Raw genomic sequence first — 25493 nt, 5'->3', positions numbered from 1 at the left:
CATTAAAATTCAGTTTCAAATAACAAAGAACCCCCAAATAAGAAAAGATATCTATTCCTTTGTTAAATATTGAAAACTAAAGTGTTTTTAATTCCTTTTCAAGTAAGATTTGTATGAATAAATTTGTAGAGTTCACTTTAAAATTAAAGACATAAGGATAAGGAAAAACATTCTGATTTTGTTTTGATAGTTTTCTTAAAGAATAACTTAACATTGGGGTCTTTATTTTTTCTCTTAATATTGAGGAAACAATGAGAAGCAAACTAACATTACTGCGATAAAAGAAAAATCAATTGACCATACTGAATAACATTTCAAGATGCACTTTGGAAGTCAGAATCATCAATAAATTTGGGGGCTAAGAAGTTCAATATTATATTCAATTATATGTACAGTAAAAATGAAAAATATCATTATATCATTGAATTTTATTCACTTAAAAAATTTTTTTGGTCGTAAATTCATTTTAGCCAAAAAATATAAAGATTGTTCCATGAAAATAACCTACCTTTTTATCGTATACATCTTGCCAGTTGACTCCAGAGAAGAAACTGTGCCTCATAATTTCTTTTGCATCATCTGGGCCCCCGCCAAGGCTAAGAGACAGAAACAAGAGTGAGAGAGCATTAAGACATTTACATAAGCCCAACAGGAAACAAGAAAATGTTCACGAAATGTAATTCTCTGTGGTATACATAGTTCTTGAGATCAAGAGCCGTACCAATAAAAAGCTTTTGCTGTCAGATCTTATTTACCTAATGTGCTATTAATAAGAAGTCGGTTGAGCACCCAACTCTTGATTTTGGCTCAGATCATGTCACAATCTCGGTCGAGGGATCAAGCCCCACATTGGGAGTCTGCTTGAGATTCTCTCCCCCTCTCCCTCTGCCTTGCCCCCGCACCCACCTCGTACTCTCTCTCTCTCTCAAATAAATGAATCTTAAAGAAAAAAAAAAAAAGTAGCCTCAGGACAATGTCGTACCTGAAAAGAGTGCAGGCTTTGGGGACAAAACCGAAATAGGCAACCAGCTCTGGCACCTACGAGCTATGTGACAAGGAAGACACTGCTTAGTCCCAGTGTCCCCTCTGTAGAGGGGGTACAATGATCCCAGCCTGGTGGGTCACCGCAAGGGTTTGAAATAACAGAGGTAAGCATCTAGCACAACAAATGGTAGCAATTACCACAGTCAATTCTATAAACCAAATTTATTTTGGTTAAGACTCAGGTCAGACTACATCCTGTTACCATAAATTCTGAAATGACTAAATAATTAGTTAGAAAAAGCAACTTGTACAGTATTGCTAATAGATAGAAACTCAGGGGCTATTCTCATACCTCAAGTGAATTTCCACAGAAATGACATTGCTAATCTATGAAATATCACTGCAATCTAATTTATTATGCAAGTTGCAATACACGTTATGAATTGAGAGATGCTCCCCCATCTCTGCAGGTACTCCTACTTAACAGAGAGCTGGCACAGTATGAAATTCAGGTACTTTCTGGCTTCCTCAGTCTCATATAGAGCATACGAGTCACTATGAAGAAGGAATGAGAAAAGAAAAAAACAAAACAAACCAGATGGAAGCAAGGAGGGAGTGAAAGAGAGTAAGGGAAGAAGAAAAAAAAAAAAAAAGAATGGGGAAAGAACAGGGAAAAGAAAGGAAAAGCAATCTGTTTAAATCTGGATTGACAGAACAAGCTTTCTCTGGTCTTGTTCACGGAACCATGCTTGCCCGCAAAGGCTCAACAGCCAGCTCTCTGGGGAAAATGACGCATGCGTGATATTACACACGCAGATTACATATACATGTTTGTTACGAATTTTACAGATATAAAGGATGCGAGGCACAAAATTTATAAAGAATAATAAAATATAGAATGCCCTTTACTCTAAATTAGCCAATTGATGCTCACAGAAAACATCTGTTTGTTTTGCTGAACTCAAAAACCACTAACTGGCTTCTCCCAATGTGAATACTGGCTGATCCTTCCGTTTATGGTGAAGACTAATTTGAAAGTGATACAACAAAGACACACGTCAGCCCTTCTTTGCTTGCTTGTCAGCTATATGAGTGACTTCCTTGACAAATGGTGAATCATCTTAGAACAGTGGAAGACTGTTTCCTCATTTTTGTGTGCTATTCACAGTGTAATGGATACAGACAGAACAAACTCTAAAATGTAATCTGTGTGGGGCACCTGGATGGCTCAGTCAGTTAAGTGCCTGACTCTCAATTTCGGCTCAGGTCATGATCTCAGGGTTGTGAGATCGAGCCCTGTGTTGGGCTCTGCGTTGGGCATGAAGCCTGGTTAAAATTCTTTCTCTGCCTCTCCCTCCTGCTCTCTCTAAAAAAATAAAATAAAATAAAAATAAAATCTAATCTGTGTTATTAACATCTTCCCTATTGTTTCTTAAACCTAAACAATCATCAAAACCATAAAGCAAGCCCTGACTTACGAAGTTTGCCAATTTGGGTGATGTAAACACTGCCCCCGTGGCCAATTTCAAGTTAGGAACCTGATGTCACTCAACACAGAAGGGGGAAGAGGTGAGCAGAAGCAAACCATTCTTTAGTATTTCTGTACAGACACGACAGATAAAAGTAACCTCAAAAGCACTGAGAAGAGTAACAAAATTATTAGGAGTATTTGTTACCTTTGTTTTTAATGTATTTGATTTTTAAGTTTATATAATTTGATTTTTAATAATGACCATATTCAACAACCAGGTCACAAAATCCTTCAAACACAACAATTGGCTCTTATGAGTTGGTACATGCCAACTCCCACACACCACTGGGTAGGAAGAAACACAAACAGGTCCTAATAAATAAATGATAATACAACCTAATGGTGCTGGTTATTATTAGGTATAAGGAACACACGACTGGGGAAGAAACCAGGATTCCCTGACACACGGTCAGAATGGAAAAAACGACGAGCCGGTATCTGAGCATCTGTGGTGATGATCCATGGTTCCCACAGTCTAAGACTCCTGTCTCAGATCGTATGGAATGAACCACAAGGCTGACAGGGAACTTCTAGACTGGACCAGATGGTACTAGCGGTGTTCATATACAGGGCTTTCTGACTGGCAGGTCCATATTCAGCTAATGCCAGCGCTCCACCCCTTGGTCTCACTCTTTCTTCATCTACTCCAAGTGCTGTATGGCCCTCCCTGGCTGGGCTGCAAATTCTTTTGAGGGCAGAGATCAGGACTGGATAATCCAAAAAGCATTTTGAGCTTGTACTTAGGGAGCCAGAAAAGCAGACACACCAAAATATGTCTTTCTGAAAAGAATCTAACATCTCCAAGTATGCATCAAAGTAGTCTGAATGAGGAAACTCAGAAGCTCGCTGTACCTTCTTATCCTTACGCTATTGTTTTTATTTTGAATGACACAGGAGATGGTGGGGGAGGTGGGAGTACAGAACCATCATCATTTTGTAAACAGAAGGTTTTAATCCAGCTTCAGTTATTCATTTTTTGTCACCCCTCTGTTCTCTAGCAATAGTTTGGCTTTGGACATTGCCAGCATTTAATCTATATTTATCAAATACATAAAAAACTCAAGTATCAGCCCTGAGTACTACGCGAAGTCTAAGAATAGAATCTCAGACTGCCATTTTAGAAGCTGGGAGAGATACTTTAACACGCGCGTTCTCCAAGTGTGAAACTGTCAAAAATTTCAATGTCAATGACTCCCTAATATACAATCTAAGACTTCAAAATAATATCAAAATACGCCTTGCACTAAGATATTTATGTCTAAGAATAGTAAACTCCAATGTCAGAACGCCAAACTAAATCCTCAGCTACTTTGGATTCTTCATTATTAGGAACATCATGGAATGTATGTTTTCCTGGGGCTACTGAAGGCAGCGTGAGGTCATGCTCTTCCTATAAACTACGCATAGGAGGATAAAAAAGATACTAATAGAATGAGCATAAAGTGATGGAGAATAAGAAATAAAGGTAAAATGGTAGTTGACTCTTTGGTAGAAGTGAGAGAAATTCACTAAAGAGTATCAGAAAAATTCATCAGTATTTAAAATACTTGAATAGGAAGAATAATGAGGTCTATCATAATGCTATCTTACGACATTTCCAAAGACTTTTCAGGGTCCTTTAGTGGCTCTTTCTCTTCTCTCTACCTCTTGAATTCTGATGTTTCCCAGGATTCTATTCTAGGCCTTCTTCCCTTTGTACTAGACTCGCCCCACTATTCCCATGGCTCCAGCTGCCTCTGAGACGTCAATGGGGCTCCAAACCATATATTCAGCCACTGTGTATCTATTAAGCACTGGTACGATTTTCAGCTGCTGGCTTCACATTTCTTTTTTTTTTTTTTTTTTTAAAGATTTTATTTTATTTATTTGACAGAGATAGAGACAGCCAGCGAGAGAGGGAACATAAGCAGGGGGAGTGGGAGAGGAAGAAGCAGGCTCATAGCAGAGGAGCCTGATGTGGGGCTCGATCTCACAACGCCAGGATCACGCCCTGAGCCAAAGGCAGACGCTTAACCACTGTGCCACCCAGGCGCCCCTGGCTTCACATTTCTGTCTAGGTTTTCCTACAGACCTGACTCAGTACAGCCAAAGTGAGTATCAGCATCCTTCCCACAAGCCTCCTTTGACTGCGCTCCCTGTCTCTTAATAACACCCCATTCTCCAAAGGAGTCCCCCGAGCTGGAAACCACAGAGGCAACCCCAACTCCTGCCACCTCCTCACAATTTATTCACAAAGTCCCATTGACCGCTCCTTTACCACTGCCTCTGGAAGGACCCCATCTCTTCTCTGGACAACCCACACGCGTTCCCAATGGCTCTGCCTACCAGTCCCTCGCCCTTCCCTATCCTAATCCATCTGTGACGAAGCTGCCAGAGTTACCTTTCGTAACACAAATCCGATTACACCACCTCTTACTTTTCATAATTCAGCGGTTTTTCATCCCCTTCTGAATAAAGGATAAATATTTTCTAAGAAGCACAAGGTGTTTGCAATCTACCATTTCAGCTTTATCTCCCAACATTACCCAACTCATACTCTACACTCTAGTTGCTGAACTTCTCAAATGCCATGTTCTAGATTCCTTTCCATGTCAATTTCTCTGCATGAACCACCACCCCTGCAGACTCCAACCCTTCTAGCTCCTTAGACAGAGCTAATAATTTCAACAGGTATCTGTAGGTAGCCCTGAGCCTCTGTGAATACGAGTTCTGTATCCCGTACTATTCCGTGAACACCACCAGCAGAGCTGCTTTGTCTTGCTCGTTCTTGCATTCCCGATATTTTAATGCAACAGTGGAGAGGCTTCACCTATCTACCTTAAATGAAAACAGCAAGTCATTGAAAATACCCTATCTTCCCAGGGCACCTGGGGGGCTCAGATGGTTAAGCATCTGCCTTCGGCTCAGGCCATGATCCCAGGGTCCTGGGATCGAGTTCTGCATTGGGCTCCCTGCTCAGCGGGGAGCCTGCTTCTCCCTCTTCCACTCCCCCTGCTCATGTTCTCTCTCTCTCTCAAATAAATAAATGAAATCTTAAAAATAAAAAAAAGTAAAGAAAAGAAAATACCCTATCTTCCCTTTAGATAATACCAACCTCTGGATGGACAAACCCTCAGGAGTTGTCCTACACATCAGGCCACTAACATTCTAGAAGTTTACCTCACATTTACTCAACAATTATAAAGTATCTACTATGTGCTACCCCCCCCCAGGGCGGGGAGAAAATAGGAAAATGAATGAGACACAGACTGAGAACCACAAATACATTTTGTTCTACCAGCTATGTATAGAGGGGCCGGAAAGGAAAAGCCTGTCAGAGAGCTACCTGGAGGAGTCACGAAAGGATGGGCTGAAAATTCATTGCCCTTGAAATCTAAGCCAAATATTAGATCCCCAAATCAATAGATAAAATGGAAATCCTAGCTCTGTTTAAAGATCACCTATCAGCAAGTGTTACATTAATTGTGAAATAATCACACTAAATGGAACACATTTCAAAACCTGAACCAACTGAGAAGCAGGTACATTGCAAATAAGATACAGGAGAAATATCAAGTAGGCACCAAGAAAGTTGACTTATTCTAGCTCCACAGGAATTTTCTGTAGGATAAATCACTTAACCCTCCCTGGGCCTCAGTTTTGTCCTCAATCAAATGTAAATGAGAATAATATCAACCTATCAACTCTACAAGGCCACAGAAACAGCAAAGGGGACAACAGATATCCAAATGCCCTGAGAAAGAGCACCTGAAGTCACTCTACAAATACAAGGTGAGGTCTCCATTACCAGGATCATAAAACACACTTCTGAAAGGTTCTTCAAGAAGCAAAAAGATGGTGTCTCTTTCATTATATTTGCTTATTTCTCCTGAAGGTAAAATTATGCTCCTCGTAAATTTAGAAGCTACAAGTGTGTGATGGAGACCATCTCTAAGATAAACAAAACCCACATTTTAGGATTCATTTATTCCTTCCTTCATTAAGTCAGTCCGTCAACAAATACATAACAAGCAGCAACCAAAAACAGAACTTTGCAAAAACACGTTATGTGAGGGATGATTTGACAATAAAATCTTGAAATCTATCCTCAAAATGCTTCATATCTCAGTGATTTTCAGAGCCATGCTGATGCGTCCATCCGCCTGCAGGGAAGGGCGGCCATATACATGCAGACGCAACAGAGATTAAGGGACATTTTTACATTAGTAGTCATTTCACACATGACCTTCAAATTGTATGTGTAGATGAATATAGAAACACGAACAAAGAACACTACAGCTCACTGATTAATTAAGCAAAGGGCTGTAGGATTCTTCAGGTCACAGTTGTAGCTACAAAAGAAATACAAAGTGTGTAAAGATATTTTGCCATTAATCCTCTCAGCCACACACCACGGGAAGAGCGTATCTTCAAATGGCAAACAAAGAAAAGTCGTTGGATGTGTTAACACAGGTTGGGATGGGAGGAGAGTAAAGAGCAGGTTCTGTCTTTTTTATTATGTAAATTAGCATAAATAAAAAGGCCCAGAGACTGAAAGAAAAAAAAAAAAAAGGGGGATACTTCTATCCCCAAAACAGCAAGTACCAGGGCAATTAAGAAATTGTTCACTCACAATATGGATAAGAAACCCTCAAAATCCTTATTTGGTAAAATCTGCATAAAATTTCCAAGTTAGGAAAGAGTTGAGGAAATTTTTACAATGTTCTGTATTATGCAGTTAAAAATAAGTCCGTATTTCAGTGGGAAGATGTCTACACCAAATACGCCGCTGCCTGGAGTTGGTTATATTTGAATTAATCTCCATATCACAGTCTCTACCCACATTCGTCTGTAACCCATCAAGTGTTATTTGTGGCTTACCGCTTATTTGGATCCTTTATCAAGAGCCCTGAAAGCAGTGATTTTGCATCTGAAGAGAGTGTTCGAGGAAATTTAATGTCTTCCATTAGTATTAGTTCAAAAAGTTTCTCATGATCCTGGTTGTAGAAAGGTAGCCTCCCACACATCATCTCATACATGACGACCCCCAGGCCCCACCAATCCACGGCTCGGCCATAGTCGTTGTCTTCTAATACCTAAAAGGGAAGCCAGCAAAAAGATTTGTTATTACACACAAACTTTTAGAGCAGTCTTTACCAAATGGACGATTCTTACATCACAGTGAATCCCAACTTGCAAAGCCTAGGTAGGCTATTTTGACCTCTTGACATTTAAACTAGAAAGTACCCCACAAAAGATACGAATCACATCAGATACGTGAAATGTTCACTCCACGTCCCAAAGTGGCCAGTGTAGGAGAAAGGGGTCAGACCACACAGCACATTCCAAGTGAACCGTGACTAAGGCTCAAGCAAAATATGGTTTGCGTATCTGCACGTTTTCTCGTAGGCCTACTTAATTTTGCACTCTGGTTCCACTAACGCAGACTTCAAGTAACTTGGGAGGTAAGTCGTGCTGACCAAATACAGAAGGAGCCATGGAGAAGAACTAAGGAACTCGGGTCAAACTGTGAGGACGGGAGTCATGTGCGGAGAGTCATACAGATAGGTTCCCGGCACAGTGAGCAGGACAATCAAGCTGGAAACTTCTGGAGGCCCCTGCGTGTTGAAGCTCTTTAAGGAAATAGTCAACCAAGCGAATATAAAGATTTACTGTTTGGGGTGTGTCTTCACAATAAAATTTCTGTTAAGCACAAAGAACAAAAATCATGGCGCAGTACGTCTCTGGGTATATGCCCTTCAATTTATTTCCCCAAACACATTCCATGCAAAATAAATTTCGAAAGAAAGGATAGGACAGTGTCAGTTAGGCTACAGCAGAGCCACCTATCCAAATTGGGGCATAATAATTCACAATTTGTCTCAGGAAAATGTTGATTTTTACCTTTTTATTAGGATGTTCCTCATCCAATGCAATTTTCTTCATTTATTTGGATCTTCCAATATTTTTTAAAAATTTTTATTTATTTATTTGAGAGACAGAGAGAAGGAAAGCACAAGCGGGGTTTGGGGCAAGGGAGAAGAGAGAGAATTTCAGGCAGACTCTCCGCTTGAGCAGGGAGCCTGACACAGGACTGGATCCCAGGTTCCTGAGATCATGACCTGAGCCGAAGGTAGACGCTTAACCGAATGAGCCACCCAGGTGCCCCAGGATCTTTCAATATTTTATTTTAAATTATTATATAATTTAATATTCTTAAAGACCACTTTATCTGTTTCTCTTGGCTTTGGGATAAATAGAGCAAGAAAACCATACCTGTGAAATTTACTGATTGAAAACAATCTTGTAACTGGTGGTGCACATGTTCCAAACTCTCTTAGTTTGAGTAAATAAGTTGTTGAAGATTTACTCCCATGTGACTTTTATTTAAAATTTACCAATAATTTCATAGAATTGCACATGGTATGTCTGACAGTTATACCACGATTACCTATCAATACTATGAAAGGGTATTATATGCATGGAGAATGTAATTTTGAGGAAAAACTCTGTTACTTAAAGACCACTTCATCAGTGTTTTTCAAATGTTATAAGAAGATTCCTAGTTCAGTTGCATCACGGTTCCGAGACAACACAGGATCTGTGTTAGCAACATATGAACACAAGTCCAGCTCCTACGTTTTTCCAAAAAATCTTTTGTAGAATAACAAACTAAGCAAAATATTTGGGGGAAGAACAAATTCTAGTTTTCGTCTTTGGCTAAAAATGTTTCAAATTTCTACTTGTTCGAAATGAGTAACAGAAGAACAGAGAGAAAACAAAAAATAACCCGAAAAGCAGCAGGAAGAATCCGGCTTTTGAACGCTTACTTCAGTGAAAGGAGAAGCTGCACGTATGATTTTTAAATACCCGTGACTTTTGATTATTCAAGAATCTATCTCCTGTCCAATTAGTACAATGGACTGTTTGTGGGCCCGAATCTAATAGATCCAGGATTTCACCTAATGGCACACAATTTTAAAATCTAAGTAACCTTTTATTCAATTCCTACAACACCAACAAAACAGTGGCACAGGCGAAAAAGAGCCAAATGTGGTTTTTAACCTCTTTTTTTCATAAAACCATAAAAAGCATAAAAGCTGGATTAACTGCTTCCCGAACCCACATTTCACCAGCCGGGTTCTCATCCCCAGCTGGCAAAACTGGCAATCCTTTATTTTTGTTTAAATACCTGGTTTGCAGCCAGAAGGGAAAGTGAGTACATAAAAAAAGGGTTTTATTTTTGAAGAGAAATAAGCAACTGAAAAATCATTGTAAAAAAATCTGTTTGATAAAATAAAGTATATTTTTTATTTCCCTTTGTAAAATGAACACTGATTCTCAAAATAAGAGGTTTTGCTTCTGAACATACGTGCTTTAATGAATATATAGATACATCACACTACAATTAGAACTGTTTGCTGTATTACTTTAAACAGAACAAATCTGATGTAATATATTGTATCTTATCGACATGTGAAGTCCAGCAGTGCTGAGGAGGAAAAATCCCTAAAAACTCAGCCAGCCCTCTTAATCTAAGAGTCTTTGTTCTCAATTTAAAAGAAAGATTGCTGTTCAACTCCCACCTCCAAACAGCTGGAAGATGAAATATACAAGAAATAAAAAGAAAACTGATTGTACTATTCTACATGTGGGTACAGAACATAAAACATGTTACCACTGTTCAGACAACATCCCTTCTCTCTCCCTAAATCTAAATCATCTCGAAACACAGTACTTCCAAAGGCTCCAGAAATTCCGAAGTGGAATTAAAATCCACAGACTCTTTCATATTATTTTCTAAAGATAATTTTCCTCCCTTACTCAAAGCCCATATTTCCCCTCAAATTACAGTAACATACAAAATTGATATTCCTTAACCTAAGAGTTGCAATTCCTTCTGCCTACCTCTGATGATTTTTTTTTTCCCTAGACAAAAGGCTAATTTACTTCCTGGTTATCAGGAGGGCTGATCCAAAAGGTGGGATTATTGGTAACGCAGAGGCACAACAATGGCAAAGTGCATTTCAACTCCATTACTACCCGCCTTACCGAAACCTGCTCCTAGAGCAATCATCCGCTGAAAGACTTCTCTTTAAGGATTAGTCTAAAGAAAGTGTCTCTTTTCCACAAAATCACTGTTACTAATGTTTTCAACTGAACTCAAGGTTTCAATATGAATGCAGACATTTGGTATTTCCTTCGTGCCCTATTGTCTGTCACCACAGATGTAGCCTTACTTTGTAACTACATTTAATGCAAAAGACAGACATACGGGACAAGAGGAGATCTGGAACACCAGAAGTAATGTAAATATTCAACAATGATAAGAGGTCACATTAACTCAACATCCAAACAGAACCCAAACACTGGGAAACAAGGCTTAGTTTCCATTTTTCTACCAGGAGCCAGAGATTGCTTCATTTTCTGATATAATAAAACCGGTTTCAAGGAGGTCACAGCAGGAGTCCATTACTATTAAATATTCTGATAACATTTGGTTAATATTAGTAATAGTTGATGTAGATGTTTCCATTTATAAAACAGCCAGGGGGAGTTAAACAAAAATCAGCAAGAGTAGCCCTTGAATGGTTACTAATTTCAAGGATGATACTATATAATAAACTATGAGTTTTAAAATGATACCATCAGTTAAAGTTCCCAATGTAAGCATTTATTTGGCTAATGGGCACTTTCAAACACCATATCCACTCCAGTGTTCTTTTACCAACGAGGATTTACTGGAAGGTTGAAGGAACACCTCTCTCGGCTTGGCCGCCAGGCCACACAATACACCCAAGGCAAGCAATTATAAGGAGGGGATGTATGCCCCGGAGTGGCTTGCTGCTCAATCAATAATCCAGACAGAACAGATGGGGGAAAAATTAAACATCCAAACAAACTGTCTGCACACCTATGTTGTGAAAGTAAACTGCGAACTTGGATGAACCAATTTACCACTAATTCAAAAAAGAATTTTTTTCCCCTGGTAACCTTGTATTTCAGGTAACGGATATGTGTGTGTTTTCTATATAAACACGTATTTCTATACTTTTTCATTTATGGAAATCCTTTACACATTCTTCACAACAGAGGAGTCTGCTTTAAAAAAAAAAAAAAAAAGACCAATTAAGTCTTCTAATCCAGATTCTAAAATGTATTGCAGCTTTAGAAGACTGTATTTCATAGGAGTTATGAATTCCACAGTTCCTTGGTATTTTCTTCATAGATACGTATTTTGTCCCCAGTTCTCAACTGCTCCGTTAATTCTTACGAGGCTGAAGGTAAATGCCATCTGCTCTGAATGAGCAGGGCTGTACACTGTATGGTTACTTCCTCGCATCTACACACAAGTATAAACTCACAGCGTCCTCTCGAAAGCAATCTCTGGCTGGAGCAGGAAACATGCTTGAACACGAGAAAAGCTACACGGGTACGCCAGTGACTGATTCCTACTTACACACGTCTTCCCAGAGAGTTCTCTACTTCCCTTTTATCCTGGAGCAACAGCCATCAAGGGATTTCAAGAAACTGGGCCTTTGTCACCCAAGTCAAAACAGCCATTGTGAAATACTACAGGTAATCGCGAGTATGTGCCCAGTGGGGGCTGAGTTTTGTCTCTGTTCTCATGCTTCAGAGAATTTCAGATTGAATTTTGTGCTTCACCTAGAATCTTTCCAAAGCACTGAATGCAAATATTCCTACTGTTGAAGCCAAAAGACCAGACAACACTGAAAAGAACTTTAGGTGAAAACTAGCTGCTACAGGAACGGACGGACCGCCAAGGAAGGAGGAGCTGCAACTTACCGACCCTGAGAGACAGTAAAGGTTGGACTAGAAATATTATTTTCGTTCATATTTAAATAATATCCAATTTGGGGAGAAAGTGGGATGATTTTTAATATTACCCAGAAACAGTATAAAGAGTAAGCCAACTCGTGACAGTTACAGGCCCTTAAATCTGGACAACCTCTACACGAACTAATCACTGTGCTCTTTCACTTAATTTCCCCCTTAATATTGATGGATCCTTTTTGGAGCCATTCAGGAGGATAAATGTTTTCAAAAGGGCCTTAAGAAGACGAGTGTTACAGGAATCATTAACAAATAAAATATGAGGGCTGCACAGAGTTTTAGAAAGGACACTAAAACTTTTTATTTTTACAAAATGCTTAGGCATTTGAAGACTTAGTTTCACAGCACGTTAGAAATGGTAGAATTTTGTCCGAGGGCTAAGTGAACTGTAACTGTGTGCTCCTATTTTTACCTACAGATTAAATGTGCAAACACATGCTAACCTTGGACTCATTCATTTCTTTTTTTTTTTTTTAAGATTTTATTTATTTATTTGACAGAGATAGAAACAGCCAGCGAGAGAGGGAACACAAGCAGGGGGAGTGGGAGAGGAAGAAACAGGCTTCCAGTGGAGGAGCCTGATGTGGGGCTTGAACCCAGAATGCCGGGATCACGCCCTGAGCCGAAGGCAGACACTCAACGACTGAGCCACTCAGGCGCCCCTCATTCATTTCTCTTAAGATTGAAAGACAATATTGACAGAGCCCAGGAAATGATCTCTTTTATGTCTCTTCTTTGTTCTATTTAAGATAAATACCTAAAATTCCATGTCATACATTTAAATCAAATCGGGTTCCAAACGCTCCCGCACCCCATCTACACTACTCAGGACAGCAGCTACCTTTATCCTGAATTTGTGGGCGCTCCCAGCTCATTTGGAAGAAGTAACTGTAAATCTGTGGCTTTACGTTTGTACGAAATTTAACGTCCATTTGTGCCACTCCCTCTACAGCATCATGATAACTTCGAGCAAACCCTTTTCTCAAAGTCGTCGGCAAAATATTCTGGTCTCTTTCAGTATTTTCAAATTATACGTTCTATGAAAGATAGTAAAGGTGGTAGGCTTCAAAAGACAAGAGAATAAAATGACAGCAAGTGAATGTTTTCTAAGAATGAGGTTCTGGAAACGAAGAACACATCAAACAAAAATAATATTCTACACTCACATGAAATCAAATTACATATATGTATTTTTTTCTGAAGAGCAACCACAACTCAGTACTATGCATTTTCCAACAGTCAAGCCATTTTTCTGCCATCTTTTTGTTAGTTCTAACTTGATTATCAAATAATTTTTATTTTTACACTATTACAGAAGTGCATTTCTCTAGGTTTCCAAAACCACCTTATTCAACCTTCCCCATCTGTCACCATCTGCTTCTTTTTAGCATGTACTTTTTGTGTGATCACATAAGCATGTGAAAAATAACTAACATTCAGATGATTATCTGCTGGTACATTTGAGGACTGGGCATAATAAAAGTGAACTGCCAAAACGTACTTAACACTTTTAATTTTGTTGGGTCTTGCATGTAAGCTACATTTGATTTTCAAACTGTTTTACAGTTGGAAAGTTGATCAGGTACTGCTAACTCAAGGGCAAAGCTGAGACTAAGTAATTAGCACTGCATAAAATGCTTTGGAGTCAGTGCGAGCCAAATCAAATAATAAAATTTAACAGTGAGATTTTCTACGTGATTTCCAATTTCTTTTAGAATTTCTACGTGGAAAATACAGTATAGATTTCAAAAACAAAATCCCGTCAAAATATCTGATCGTCCATAATGTGTGGCAGGTAAAGTTTCTTTCTTTCTAATAGAAGAAAGAGCAAAAACACGTTCATTTAAAACCACAGATCCGAATGCATTTTTAGAGATGCAGGACGCTAAATGCATACTTTATATGTCCGCTAGGACTGTATCTCTCCAACCTCTTAAAAAAAAGACGTGACTTTTTTTCCTTTACCAACAAGTATCTCTATCTCTTCACCAAAAGAGGTAAGTGAACAAACACTTGTAAATACTCTTTTTCCAAGAAATGGCATCTTCCCGCTGTAAGAGTCATCTTCCCTGCTGTCCTCGACCACAAGAAGAAACTCACATTTACTTAAAATTTGTCGTTAACTCCAGCCATGTGTCTGACATGGTGGACAGTTAACAATCGGCTTTGACCTGATCGCTAAGTCTTTTTTGAAGTATCTTCTCATAGCCTTCGTGGCTCTTTAAGGAGCGGGGCATTTCTGCCAGACGAAGGCAACGTAAAAGGCAGAGGGTGACCACTGCCAGACGAGGCACGGGAGGCCCTGAGCTCGCTCTGTGATGTGTTAGCAGGTCTTGTATAGGAAGAGACAATGCTGACAGCGAGCCACTCACAAGAGAAGCAGTAACCAGAAATGTATTCCAGGTCTGATAAGCAACTACAAGTTACACACCATGGAGAAAAGTCTGACATTGAAATAGAAATTTCAAGGTTCAAGAAAAGTGAGAGGCTCCAGCTGAAGTGCTCTTGCCCACCCCTCTGACTCTGATCATGTTTGTCTGGCCACATTATTGCCTTGTTCTCAAGGCCAAAGTGACTTTCCTTTATCCAAGACATCAAACCTAAACTCTTTTGCGTGCCAGTCCGCATCTCTGTGACCAGCCTCCTGTCTTCCTGCTTCCCATTCACTGCCACTGGACCCTCCCAGCAGGCTGACACACCCTTCCTTCTCCTCCCACGACCCTGGGCACAACTCCAGGAAAGCAATTATTTTCTTGCACAGTAATGATGGTTTTCTGCCTCTATATCTCACCCTAGTAAACAGAAAACTACCTTCAGGACAAAAATGATGTCTTACTGTCTGTATTCCCAGCCCCTAACACAACACATGACCCCTAATAAATACTCTGTAAGTAACTCTTGAGTGAACCAGAGTGTTCTTCAGTGAAATGGTCTATATCGGAGACCGGAGGAAAGGACTTCAAATTCTTATTCTTAAAAGTCAGAGAAAACACATTCAAAGTTGCCCCTATTTAACAAAAATGCCATGATTGACACAAATACTTAAAATGAAAGAATTTAAATTGCATGAGAAGTAGTTGTTTCAGGAATTGTCATCCCCAAATGGTAACGACAGCGACTGAGAAAAGGGGTTCAGACTAATCATGGATCAACACACATCAGCCATGGGTACAGAAACTGCTGTTAAAGACCAGATGTCTGTAATACTTAAAAAAAAAAAAAAAGAAAAAAAAAAAGAAAAGCACACAGAAATGTTTTTCGCTTGTTTTTAAAAAGAAATCGATAATTTCTTGGGAACTGTGAAGTTTCACTTTAGCAACAACTAGACTCTTCTTGCATGAAACTCTTGGTTTTGTGCTTCAGCTGATGATATAAGCATGTAAACAGTGTCTCTGTCTCTTAGATCATCTGCTTCTGAATAAAATGTGTTCATCCTCTTCAGAAATAATTTCCCCTAATTGTGACACAACTAATTTTGTTATTCTCCATACAGGATGGCATCATCCGTGGCCCAGGGATCACAGGGGTTACTTGAACTCCAGAGAAACAAAGGATTTGTTTATCATGGGACATTCACAAAAACAACCCTATTCTAGAAAATATGATCTCATATTTGAATAATTAAGGAACAGTGTTCCAACAATTTTAACCTAATTCATCACAAAAATGGGAGGATCTTAAATTCCCGATTTTAAAACAGAGAAAACAATATTGTTGGCAGCCCTCAAGAAAACAGTATTTGGAAATGTGCTGCATTTCAGATTATTAGCACTTCTTTATAATAACACAATACTCTTGAATGCAAATTTACTCTGTAACTGAAAACAAAATTATAATAAACTGATACAAGTTACTACATGTATAGGGAATGCTAGGGTTCTCTATGTATCCCTACTTCTTAATTTCTTTTAATTACCTTTCCTTTTGAGCATTTATAAAGCATTCACTCTAAAAATGATAATTATTTACATCTATAAGTGGTCTTGAAATTGTGGCTTTTGGGGGCGATAACACATGTAGTCAAAAAAGGAAGAGTGGCCTTTATAAGACAGACCCAGTGAGACTTCTGACCCTCTCTCCAACAAATCCCTGCGGTGTACAGACTCCATTAAAAAGAAGTTCTGATCCGTAGTCCCCTCACCTTTAAAAAACCATCAGGGATGCTATCATAAAAGGTCATTCTAAACATACAGCACACATATTCAGCACATGTTCCATAAGCTAATATCCATCCATCAAAGATCAATGCCTCCCTATTTGGATCCAGCTACACCAACCTTCTTAGAGTTTGAGGGAGGAACTGAGATCGTTCCTGCCTCAGGGTTTTATACTAGCCACTCCCCGTGTCTGGAAAGCTCGTCCCCTCCACTTCCAATAGCTGCGTCCTTCTAAGCATTCAGCTGTCTGGCCGACCATCAGCTCCCTGTGCATCCTGTCTGTAGAAGCCCGTATCTTCCAGACAGCTGCGACAGTATCTCCTACAACGGGGGAACGGGAACCGATGTCACTACCACTTCAACTGGTGTCAGCTCAGACCGCGTAACCAGGAAGCCTATGACAGAGACGATGTGTGGTTTCTGGAACCAGGCCATAAAAGGAGACGCAGGCACAAGTGTTCACAGCAACGACACTGGAAGCAAACCAAATGTCTGTCGACTGCTGAATGGGTAAACAAAATGTGGCATATCCACACAATGGAGTATTATTTGGCCGTTCAAAGGAATGAAGTACCAAGAAAATGCTGAACACATGGATGAATCTTGAAAACATACTATGTGAAAGACATAACCAGCCCCATATCATAGGACTCCATTGATACGAAATGTCCAGAAGAGGCACGTACACAGACATGGAAAGTGGATCGTGGCTGCCTGGGGGGAGAGAAGCTAATGGGTATGGGTTTTGTTGTCGGAGTGATGAAAATGCTCTGGAATTAGATGGTGGTGATAGTGGCACAACTCTGTGAATATAATAAAATCCACTGCTGAATGTTATGGTATGTGGTCTATACTCCAATAAAATAATTAAAAATATAGTATGAAAAGGAATTTGAAAAAACTAATAAAACACTTCTTAATGGTCTACTAGGTGAACAAACAAAACAAAACAAAATAAGGGGAAGCAGCTTGTGACTCGTGCCCTAGGACATTCACTTGTGGAACCCAAAGTCTGGACCACATGGCGAGGGTGAGGCTCTAGGTCAAGGCAGCAGCGGGCAGGAGCATCGACTGTCAGATGAGTGAGGATGCTTCCTCACATCAGCCTCCAGCTACAGTCACCCTGCCACGGTGAAGTCCTTCTGGCTGAGGCCCCACATGCTATGGGGCAGAGATAAGCCATCGCTGCTGTCCCCTGACTATTCCCACCTCTGAAGCAGAGAGCACATAAAACGCTTGCTTTTCACCATTAGGATTTGGAGTGCTTTGTTACGAGGCCATAGTAATTTGAACTCCATCTAAAATAGCCACCACACTACACCCTTTCCTTTATCCAGCTTTATTTTTCTCCCTGGCCCTCTTAGTCATTAGATGACATCAGGGTATTTACTTACTTTTATTATTTTGCTCCAGTGAGCAGGGTCTTTGTCTTGCTCCTGTAACCACATCACCCAGACAAATATCCAATACATAGTAGACATGTAATATATATTTGTTGAATAAACAAATTAGTGAATTATTATGGAACCCTCAGCATGGGGAGGTCACTGGTTGGGACTTGCTTTGGCATAAATTCCAAGAAGTAGCTACTGTCCTCTCATTAACTTTACCTATAAAATACTTCCCAAAATGAAGTATGGAAATCCACAATACTTTGAACGTCAATTATCATTGTTTCTTTGTTTCGAAGGAAAATCCAAGATGGCTTATAAAACTGCAACCATTCCTGCCGATGCTATCCAATTATCTGATTTTAATAAATGAATCAAAATGGGCATAATCAAGAAATTAAATGTATGTGACCAAAATATAAAAACTGACTTACTCTACTGAAGTTAGGGCCTTTGTGCTCATAAAATTTAATTGCTACATATTCTTACTCTATAATCCCATGCTAGACAAGCGAGAGCAAAATAGATGGGACTCGTGTCGGTGGAATGTAAGAAACAAAACAAACGAGCAAAGGGAGAAAAAGAGAGAGAGAGACAAACCAGGAAGACTCTGAACTCTAGAGAACACACTGCTGGTCAGCAGAGGGGAGGTGGGTTGGTGGGGGCGGTGGGCGAGACAGGTGACAGGGATTAATAAGAGTCCACTATGGTGATGAGCACTGAGTCACGCAAGGAAATGCTGAATCATTACACTATATACCTGACACTTATATAAAACTGTATGTTAACTATGCTGGAATTAGAATTAAGAAAAAGTAGTAGGTAGCGCAAAGTTCTTTAATGCTACGTGGTTTACTTTGCAGACACACGGCCACGGTAGTTCTCCCACAAACCAAAGCGGGGCCCACCTCGGGTGCCAGGTACTCCGGTGTGCCACAGAACGTCTTCATGGTGGCCGCGTCCGTGATCCCTTCTTTGCAAAGCCCAAAGTCCGTGATTTTTATGTGGCCATCTTTATCCAGCATCAAATTCTCCAACTGCGTAATAAGAAAAACGACATAATTTGTTTTATAGTTTTCAAAAATAGGAAAATACTGTTTTGAAAAGTTATTGAATGCTGAGTAAGGTATTTTGGAAAGAGGACATAGCTGTTGTTACTAGAACTTGCAGCACTTCCAAACCCTGTAGCTTCCTAACTCATGTGTAAAGAGAAATATGTTTTATCAACTACGTCACGGTGACAAAATTATTGATTTTTAAACCAATGGGAGTAAGAACCATTATTGTGTAAGTTCTGAGAACTAAAACCTAAATAACTTTTCAAAGCAAGCAGCAATCCCTTTTTTTCTTAATCAATTGTGATCTAAACCATCCCAAAGAGACGAGCATCTCCTTCTAGACACACAGATGGTTTTCAACAATGGCTCTTGGGAATCTACTGCTATTATAAAATATTCACTTACAGAAATGTTTTTTGGTGGTTGTTGTAAATCAAACCTAAATCTTATTTTGTAAGGTAAGGCGATATCCTCTTTTGAAGATCTTTGTAATAAAGAAATACCAACCCTTTCAAACATAAAAAGAAAAAGAATATCAAAGTCAAACATTCAAGAGTTAATGAAAATATATAGCACAAACATTATAAGACTGGAATTTCTTTGAACCCATTAATTCAAAAACACTGAAGAGAATTTTAAAGACTTAACCAAGTAGCAAGATCATTTGCCTCAAGTGAAAATTGTAAAATATAAGGGGGGGGGAGGAGTTTGTGCAAAATCAATGCAATTAAAAATAACAACAATAACTGACCTTTTCCTCCCAATTTGAACCCAAACTTACGATTATCATCACACAAAGATACCTATGAGGTCTAACTTGTGATCCTACAGCCTTATGTAGACAAAACTCCTAAGACTGCTGGGTCATCTAGATATAACCTAAAGGTACACGCACGAAACACATGTGAAAAATGTATCAGCAGGATAAATGACAATTAGCTTATTTAAGGAGTAGAGACTTCCTCTTCACATGGTGACATAGGACAGTGCTTACCTGAACTCTGAAGTCAGTATCAATTTCAAAACAGAACTCCATATAAGAATATAAGCCGGTATCAAGCATATGAAATGTGATAGTATATACTTTGTCACATTATGCAAAGTCTTATACACGAGAATCCAAACACACTTACGGGAGTTACACTCACCGAAGGAAAGATGAGAACAGACCTAAGCCCTTGGGTACAGCACTGGCTAAACTAAATGTTCAGTACGTGTCTCGTACTGAATGGACTTCAGCGAAGTGAGTCTGTCTCTCCCAAGTCTACAAGAAGGTCCACAAACCTTAAACATATTTTGAACATTTCAAAAAATAGAAGTTCTTTATTTTATCTAAATTCAGATGTCGTGCATCTTCCTTATGCTCCTCTACTAACTGGAACCTAAAAATCAAGCCTCATTTGCACAGATGGCTAGAGGTCCTGAAACCAGTCAGAAACATGGAGCAAGAGTCTCTCTGTCTACTTCCCTTTCTTCCAATCTCCACTCCCTGCTTCAGTCTTTCTTTTCTTTATGCTTCTGGTTTTCTATCCTTGTTCCTTCTCTTTCAAAAACACCCCCCTCCTTCCTCTCCCGTCTTGCCATACTGAGAAGTCTATACCGAAGAGTCTGCTGTTTTGTTGAATGAAAATATAAATGCCTGCTCTCTTCATTTTTAAAAATATGCATATTGTTTTAGTATATGAATATTATCATATATAAAAACAAAACCAAATTAAATTCTTAAAATGCTGAAAGGTCTTTTAAAAATATTTAGTAAATCTTTTTTATTAACATAATACATAAAAATTCTTACAAAAATTTCAAATAATACATGATAGTATTGAAGAGAATGTGAATGTGCCACCTACAGTCCCTGTGCTGGGAGTATATTATGTTACTCCCCTCTATACACTTTATGTGCATCGGAAAGTATTCATGGAAACATGAGAGCGTGCACCATTTCTCCACATTTTGACAAGGCTATTTGGAAGCAAATGGAAATAGCAGTTTTTAAAAAACTTTTTTAATACCAAAAAGTGTGTATATTTTTTAAAATCCTGATTTGCACCTTGTTCTCTAGTCTCTTATCTCAGCTCTAAGATGCCAAAGGTTGAGGGACGAGGAAGGAACTGAGATGCAGAAGGACAGGGCTGGAGTAAGGAATAGGGTGAAAGTGACCAGGCCTGCCCAGAAACTGAGGGAGTTTCCCGGGACCCCGGATTTAAAAGTTCTGTAACTGGGGAAGTCCGGGGCAAACCAGGACAGTTGGTCATCCTACTTGTTTTATAAATAGGCTTTTTAAAAAACCATTACAATACTATAGTAAACGATAAGGTCAGGCTAAGGGATGACTGTGAGAGGTGGGGCGAGATAGCGTATGGGAGGCAGCAGAGAGCAAAATGGTTATATGATGGAGTCAAGTCAGAGAACGCGTATGTCAGTTCAAGCTTTGCCCTTATTCACTGTGTGACCTTGGGCATGCTGTTCATTTCTGTGTCTCTCAACTTTGTCTATGAAACAGAGGTAAATAACAGTAGCATCCAATGTGGTTGCTTTGAGAATGAGAGATACTGAAGGTGGAACTTTACACACCGTACACATTCAATAAATGTACTGATCATTCGTTAAACGTGGAGAGCTTTAATGGCTGAATTATAAGTCATCACAATGGCATGTGCTCTTAATGGAACACTTTGATCAGCTCAGTGACTCTGTTAAAAATACTGTCGATATGCAATAATTTCTACTGAATAAAACAAGCACAAATACTTCATAATTTTTGAGCCAGTTTTTTAATGGTGTCTGCCTTCTCCCATCAATTAGCTTTGCTCTCTGGACATCCTGAAATGTCATTTTACTGAGCGCGACTGACAACAACAACTTATCCATGAAGAAGTATCAATAATAGTCAGAGATGTGTCACTTTACAGAAAAGATATCCCCAAACCTACTCTTGTATAAGGATAAATCGGGGGTAACTAAATATCCAGTCTTGCTAAAAAACAAATAACAATTCGACACAGATGCATAACAAAGTTTCTGTAAAATGTTAGGAACCATCAGCGTTGTGATTAACGAATGTTGAGGAGGCACAGAATCCCCTGGAAGTCTTTTCAAAGCAGATCAATGGCTTAGATCAGATCAACATCAGCTGGAAATCACTTCCTCTGTGCATCTAACACTAAAGGGGACTTGGTCACACATTCTGTGTCAAGGAGAAATGAAAATATTTACAAATGATCTCTCCTTGGTTCTCTTTCCTCAGTCTCACGGCTGGCCTTTTTGTTTTGGTTGGCTGCAAAGTGCACAGGGCACGGTGTCACTGACTGCTCAAGTGCTCTCCATGTATAAAGTCCAAATCCATCTGTTTTACCTCCCGTCAGTCTTAGTTTCCCAGTCTGGGAGCAGGCATCATGTTTATGCTCCGTGGATGCCCCCACCGGCAAAAGCAATGAGGAAGTCAAATAGGAGGTTGTGAGAAAAGATTATGTATCAAAAACCCAAGTGATGCTTACTATTTGTCCAGTTAAAGAGGGTTGCTTTCTAACAGTTCATTCTTTGAGGAGAGAAAAAATATCAGACCTATACCTCACACAGTTCCCATTAAAAAAGGCAACATTTTTTTCCCAGCAGAAGCGGACAGTCGTTACCTGATAGAAGGTCTTGATTCACTGTCTATTCCAAAAAATATATTAAGTTGTGACATCTTTTTTCCCCTCTGTGCTTTGTGGACAAGAAATCGTAGCAAGAAAGTACTATGCTCCTTGTTCTTGCTGGTGCCTGGCATAAAATTAAACTCTAAAACTCCTTGCTGTGCTTCTCAACACTTCACAGTACAATGAAAAATGAAATTTGTAGGGCATGACCAGGATCAGTGGACGGGCTGCTTGAGGCCAGAACTGACTGGCCCAGAGGCTCCATGGCTTGGGCTCACCTGTAACCCATCTGTGGTGCACAGGCTGGGAAGCTTTGCTCTGACGTATGCCAGGATGGTGAAGTTTTGTAGGCTCTCTAATATTCTCATATAGACACACATTCTAATATATTGCTACCATACATTATCTCTTAGGTATCATTTTATTTAAATGGCTGACACTGTGATTAAACAAAGGAATGAAAACAGCAGTTCCTAAGGGCTCTGACAGCTGTCAGAGCGGGTATGAACAATCCCCCTTCACTCACTCTGATGCCCCATTTTGGCACAGTGGCAGCAAACCCAATGTTTGATACCCAGACTGCCTCCGGCCCAAGAATGGAGTAAGGAAGTCGTCTTCTACACGCTGCATTCTCAGATTTAGGGCTATCAAAGTGCCAACATGTCATACCAGTTGACCTGTAGTACTTTAATGATCCCAAAGTTAAGAGACTGTGTTGAGGGGCGCCTGGGTGGCACAGCAGTTAAGCGTCTGCCTTCGCTCAGGGCGTGATCCCGGCGTTATGGGATCGAGCCCCACATCAGGCTCCTCCGCTATGAGCCTGCTTCTTCCTCTCCCACTCCCCCTGCTTGTGTTCCCTCTCTCGCTGGCTGTCTCTATCTCTGTCGAATTAAATAAATAAAATCTAAAAAAAAAAAAATATTTTAAGAGACTGTGTTGAAATACTGAAGGAAAACACGTCTCCACTTCCGACCTGCCTCAGCTAAAGAAGGATTCATAATGTACAATGATGGAGACCCCACTCAGGTGGCCAGGCTGCTTAAAAACCAGACTACACATAAGGAACGCAGCCCAATAATACAGTGTAATTTTAGAGGGCAAAGGGGTTCTTAATAGCAGTGGCTTAAAAGTTTTATAAAAGAGGAAATCCAGAGTGACGGGTCAGAAGTGGGAGCTGGAGCAGGAGTCTCGAGACTTCGTAGGTAAAGCAAGAACCCTACTCTGGGTCAGACAGGAGGCTTATCTGAGCCGAGCGCCAGGGAGCTGGTGAAGACCGGGAAGACTCTGAGCCCATCCTTCTGTGCCAGCAGGAGACCTGGAAATCACCTAAATCTATTTGTTGGTTTCTCCTGTTAATAACGTAACTGGTTACATTAACCATTAAACTCTCTAATCAGGTAGAAAACAAGATTAGATGAATCATCAATAGAATGTAGTAGCGATTTATGTACAATTTTCTGCCCCTTGCCCTGTTATAAACTCTTGGAGAAATTAATTCTTCAAGAATTCCAGCATCCTTTTACGCACCTTTGCACATGTCCCTAATTCAGCCTATTCAAGGCACGGCCTTTGAAAAGAAAGCTTTCGCTGGCAAAGTAAGAACTAAGCAGAAAAGAAGAATTTAATATAATTTGCATTGCTGATGAAATCTTAAAAGAGATTTCTTCAAATTTTGATGCTAACATGAAGATATACCAGTTTTTTCTAAGTAATCACAAGGAATTCGGTCCTTACTGCAACAGCATTTCGTATTATGACATATATTGATAAACAAGCAAACTAACTTTTAAAAGTGTAACACAGATTTTAATAATTTATCTGCTGCTATGAACAACCAACTTATTAGGAACTATGAACTGATAAAATATCTTAAATCAACTTGCACATGAAGTAAGGCTTTCCCTCCAATGATAAACGGGGCATCAGCAAATAGGTCCAGGTTTCCTTGAGAGGCAAGCTATGACAGGCAACTTGAATGGATTTGCATTTGAATAAACATAAGGTCATTAGTAAGGAAATGATCAAGACAAATCTGAGAACGATCAATTAAAGTGGGTACCCAAATCAGTATTTGATGATGCTATCTTTAATGTATCTGGTATAAATATATTTAAAACATCCATTCCCTTATCTTTGGCAGCTTTATTCACAGTTTAGATTTACAAAGATCTCCCAGAGTTTATGCAACGCATTCCTTCCCCCACGCAGATTTCATTTCGACTCTAGAAAAGCAGAAAGGTGTAAGGAGCAGGACATTGGGCGAGCTAGGATTCATGGTTTCCATCATCTTGACCATGTCAGCAACTTAGTCCTGGACTTCAAGTAAGTCACCTACTAGGCTTCCAGGTTTCAAAAATGACGTCACCTGTCAAGTATGGAACAACTGGAAATATCAAGATCCTACCTTCAGGATCTCATTCTATTATGCAAAATCCCATGTGCTACAGATACAAATAACACTTGGATAAATTTGAATGCTTGGCTTTTAACATTGCATGTGTATACATGGTGTGTATTCTTGGTGTGTATACATGTGGCTTCTGTCCTGTATTATATATTTGCTTAGACCTTTAAGTTAAGACTATATTTTTAAAAAATAAGACAGCAGAGACCACCTAACTGTCTGGTAAAGTTAGTGGTCTATGTGTATGGTAACTACATGGACTGGTATTTATAAGTATTGCTGTTTACTAATTTTGGTCTAATTCTAACATCAGAAAGGACAGGGCAATGAAACTCTTATTAAATGCACTTTAATATACCAACATGTTGATTTATTTAAGAAGAAATGATTATCAAAGACTACTAACCAAGACCACCCCCATTATATCATTCCTTAATCAGTGCTGGCAATCAAATGGGCATTCTTTCCCTTGTTTCTTCAGGTTAATAGTTCCAGC

General features: G+C 39.5%; 1 protein-coding gene across 7 annotated transcripts in view; it reads right to left on the bottom strand.

The window, feature by feature from the left end:
• Positions 1–25493, bottom strand: part of AKT3 (AKT serine/threonine kinase 3) — a 298656-nt gene that overhangs the window by 45058 nt on the left and 228105 nt on the right. For all 7 annotated transcript variants that reach the window (XM_034666651.1, XM_034666653.1, XM_019798522.2 and 4 more), the window contains 3 exons: positions 18806–18934; positions 7376–7590; positions 509–596 (listed from right to left, as the gene is read on the bottom strand). In XM_034666651.1, coding sequence (XP_034522542.1) covers positions 509–596; positions 7376–7590; positions 18806–18934 — 432 coding nt within the window. The remainder of the gene's footprint in view (positions 1–508; positions 597–7375; positions 7591–18805; positions 18935–25493) is intronic.

The sequence above is a fragment of the Ailuropoda melanoleuca genome, chromosome 8 (assembly GCF_002007445.2).
Source record: "Ailuropoda melanoleuca isolate Jingjing chromosome 8, ASM200744v2, whole genome shotgun sequence".
In the NCBI taxonomy this organism is placed as follows: domain Eukaryota; kingdom Metazoa; phylum Chordata; class Mammalia; order Carnivora; family Ursidae; genus Ailuropoda; species Ailuropoda melanoleuca.
This window is presented reverse-complemented; position numbering and strand designations above follow the sequence as displayed.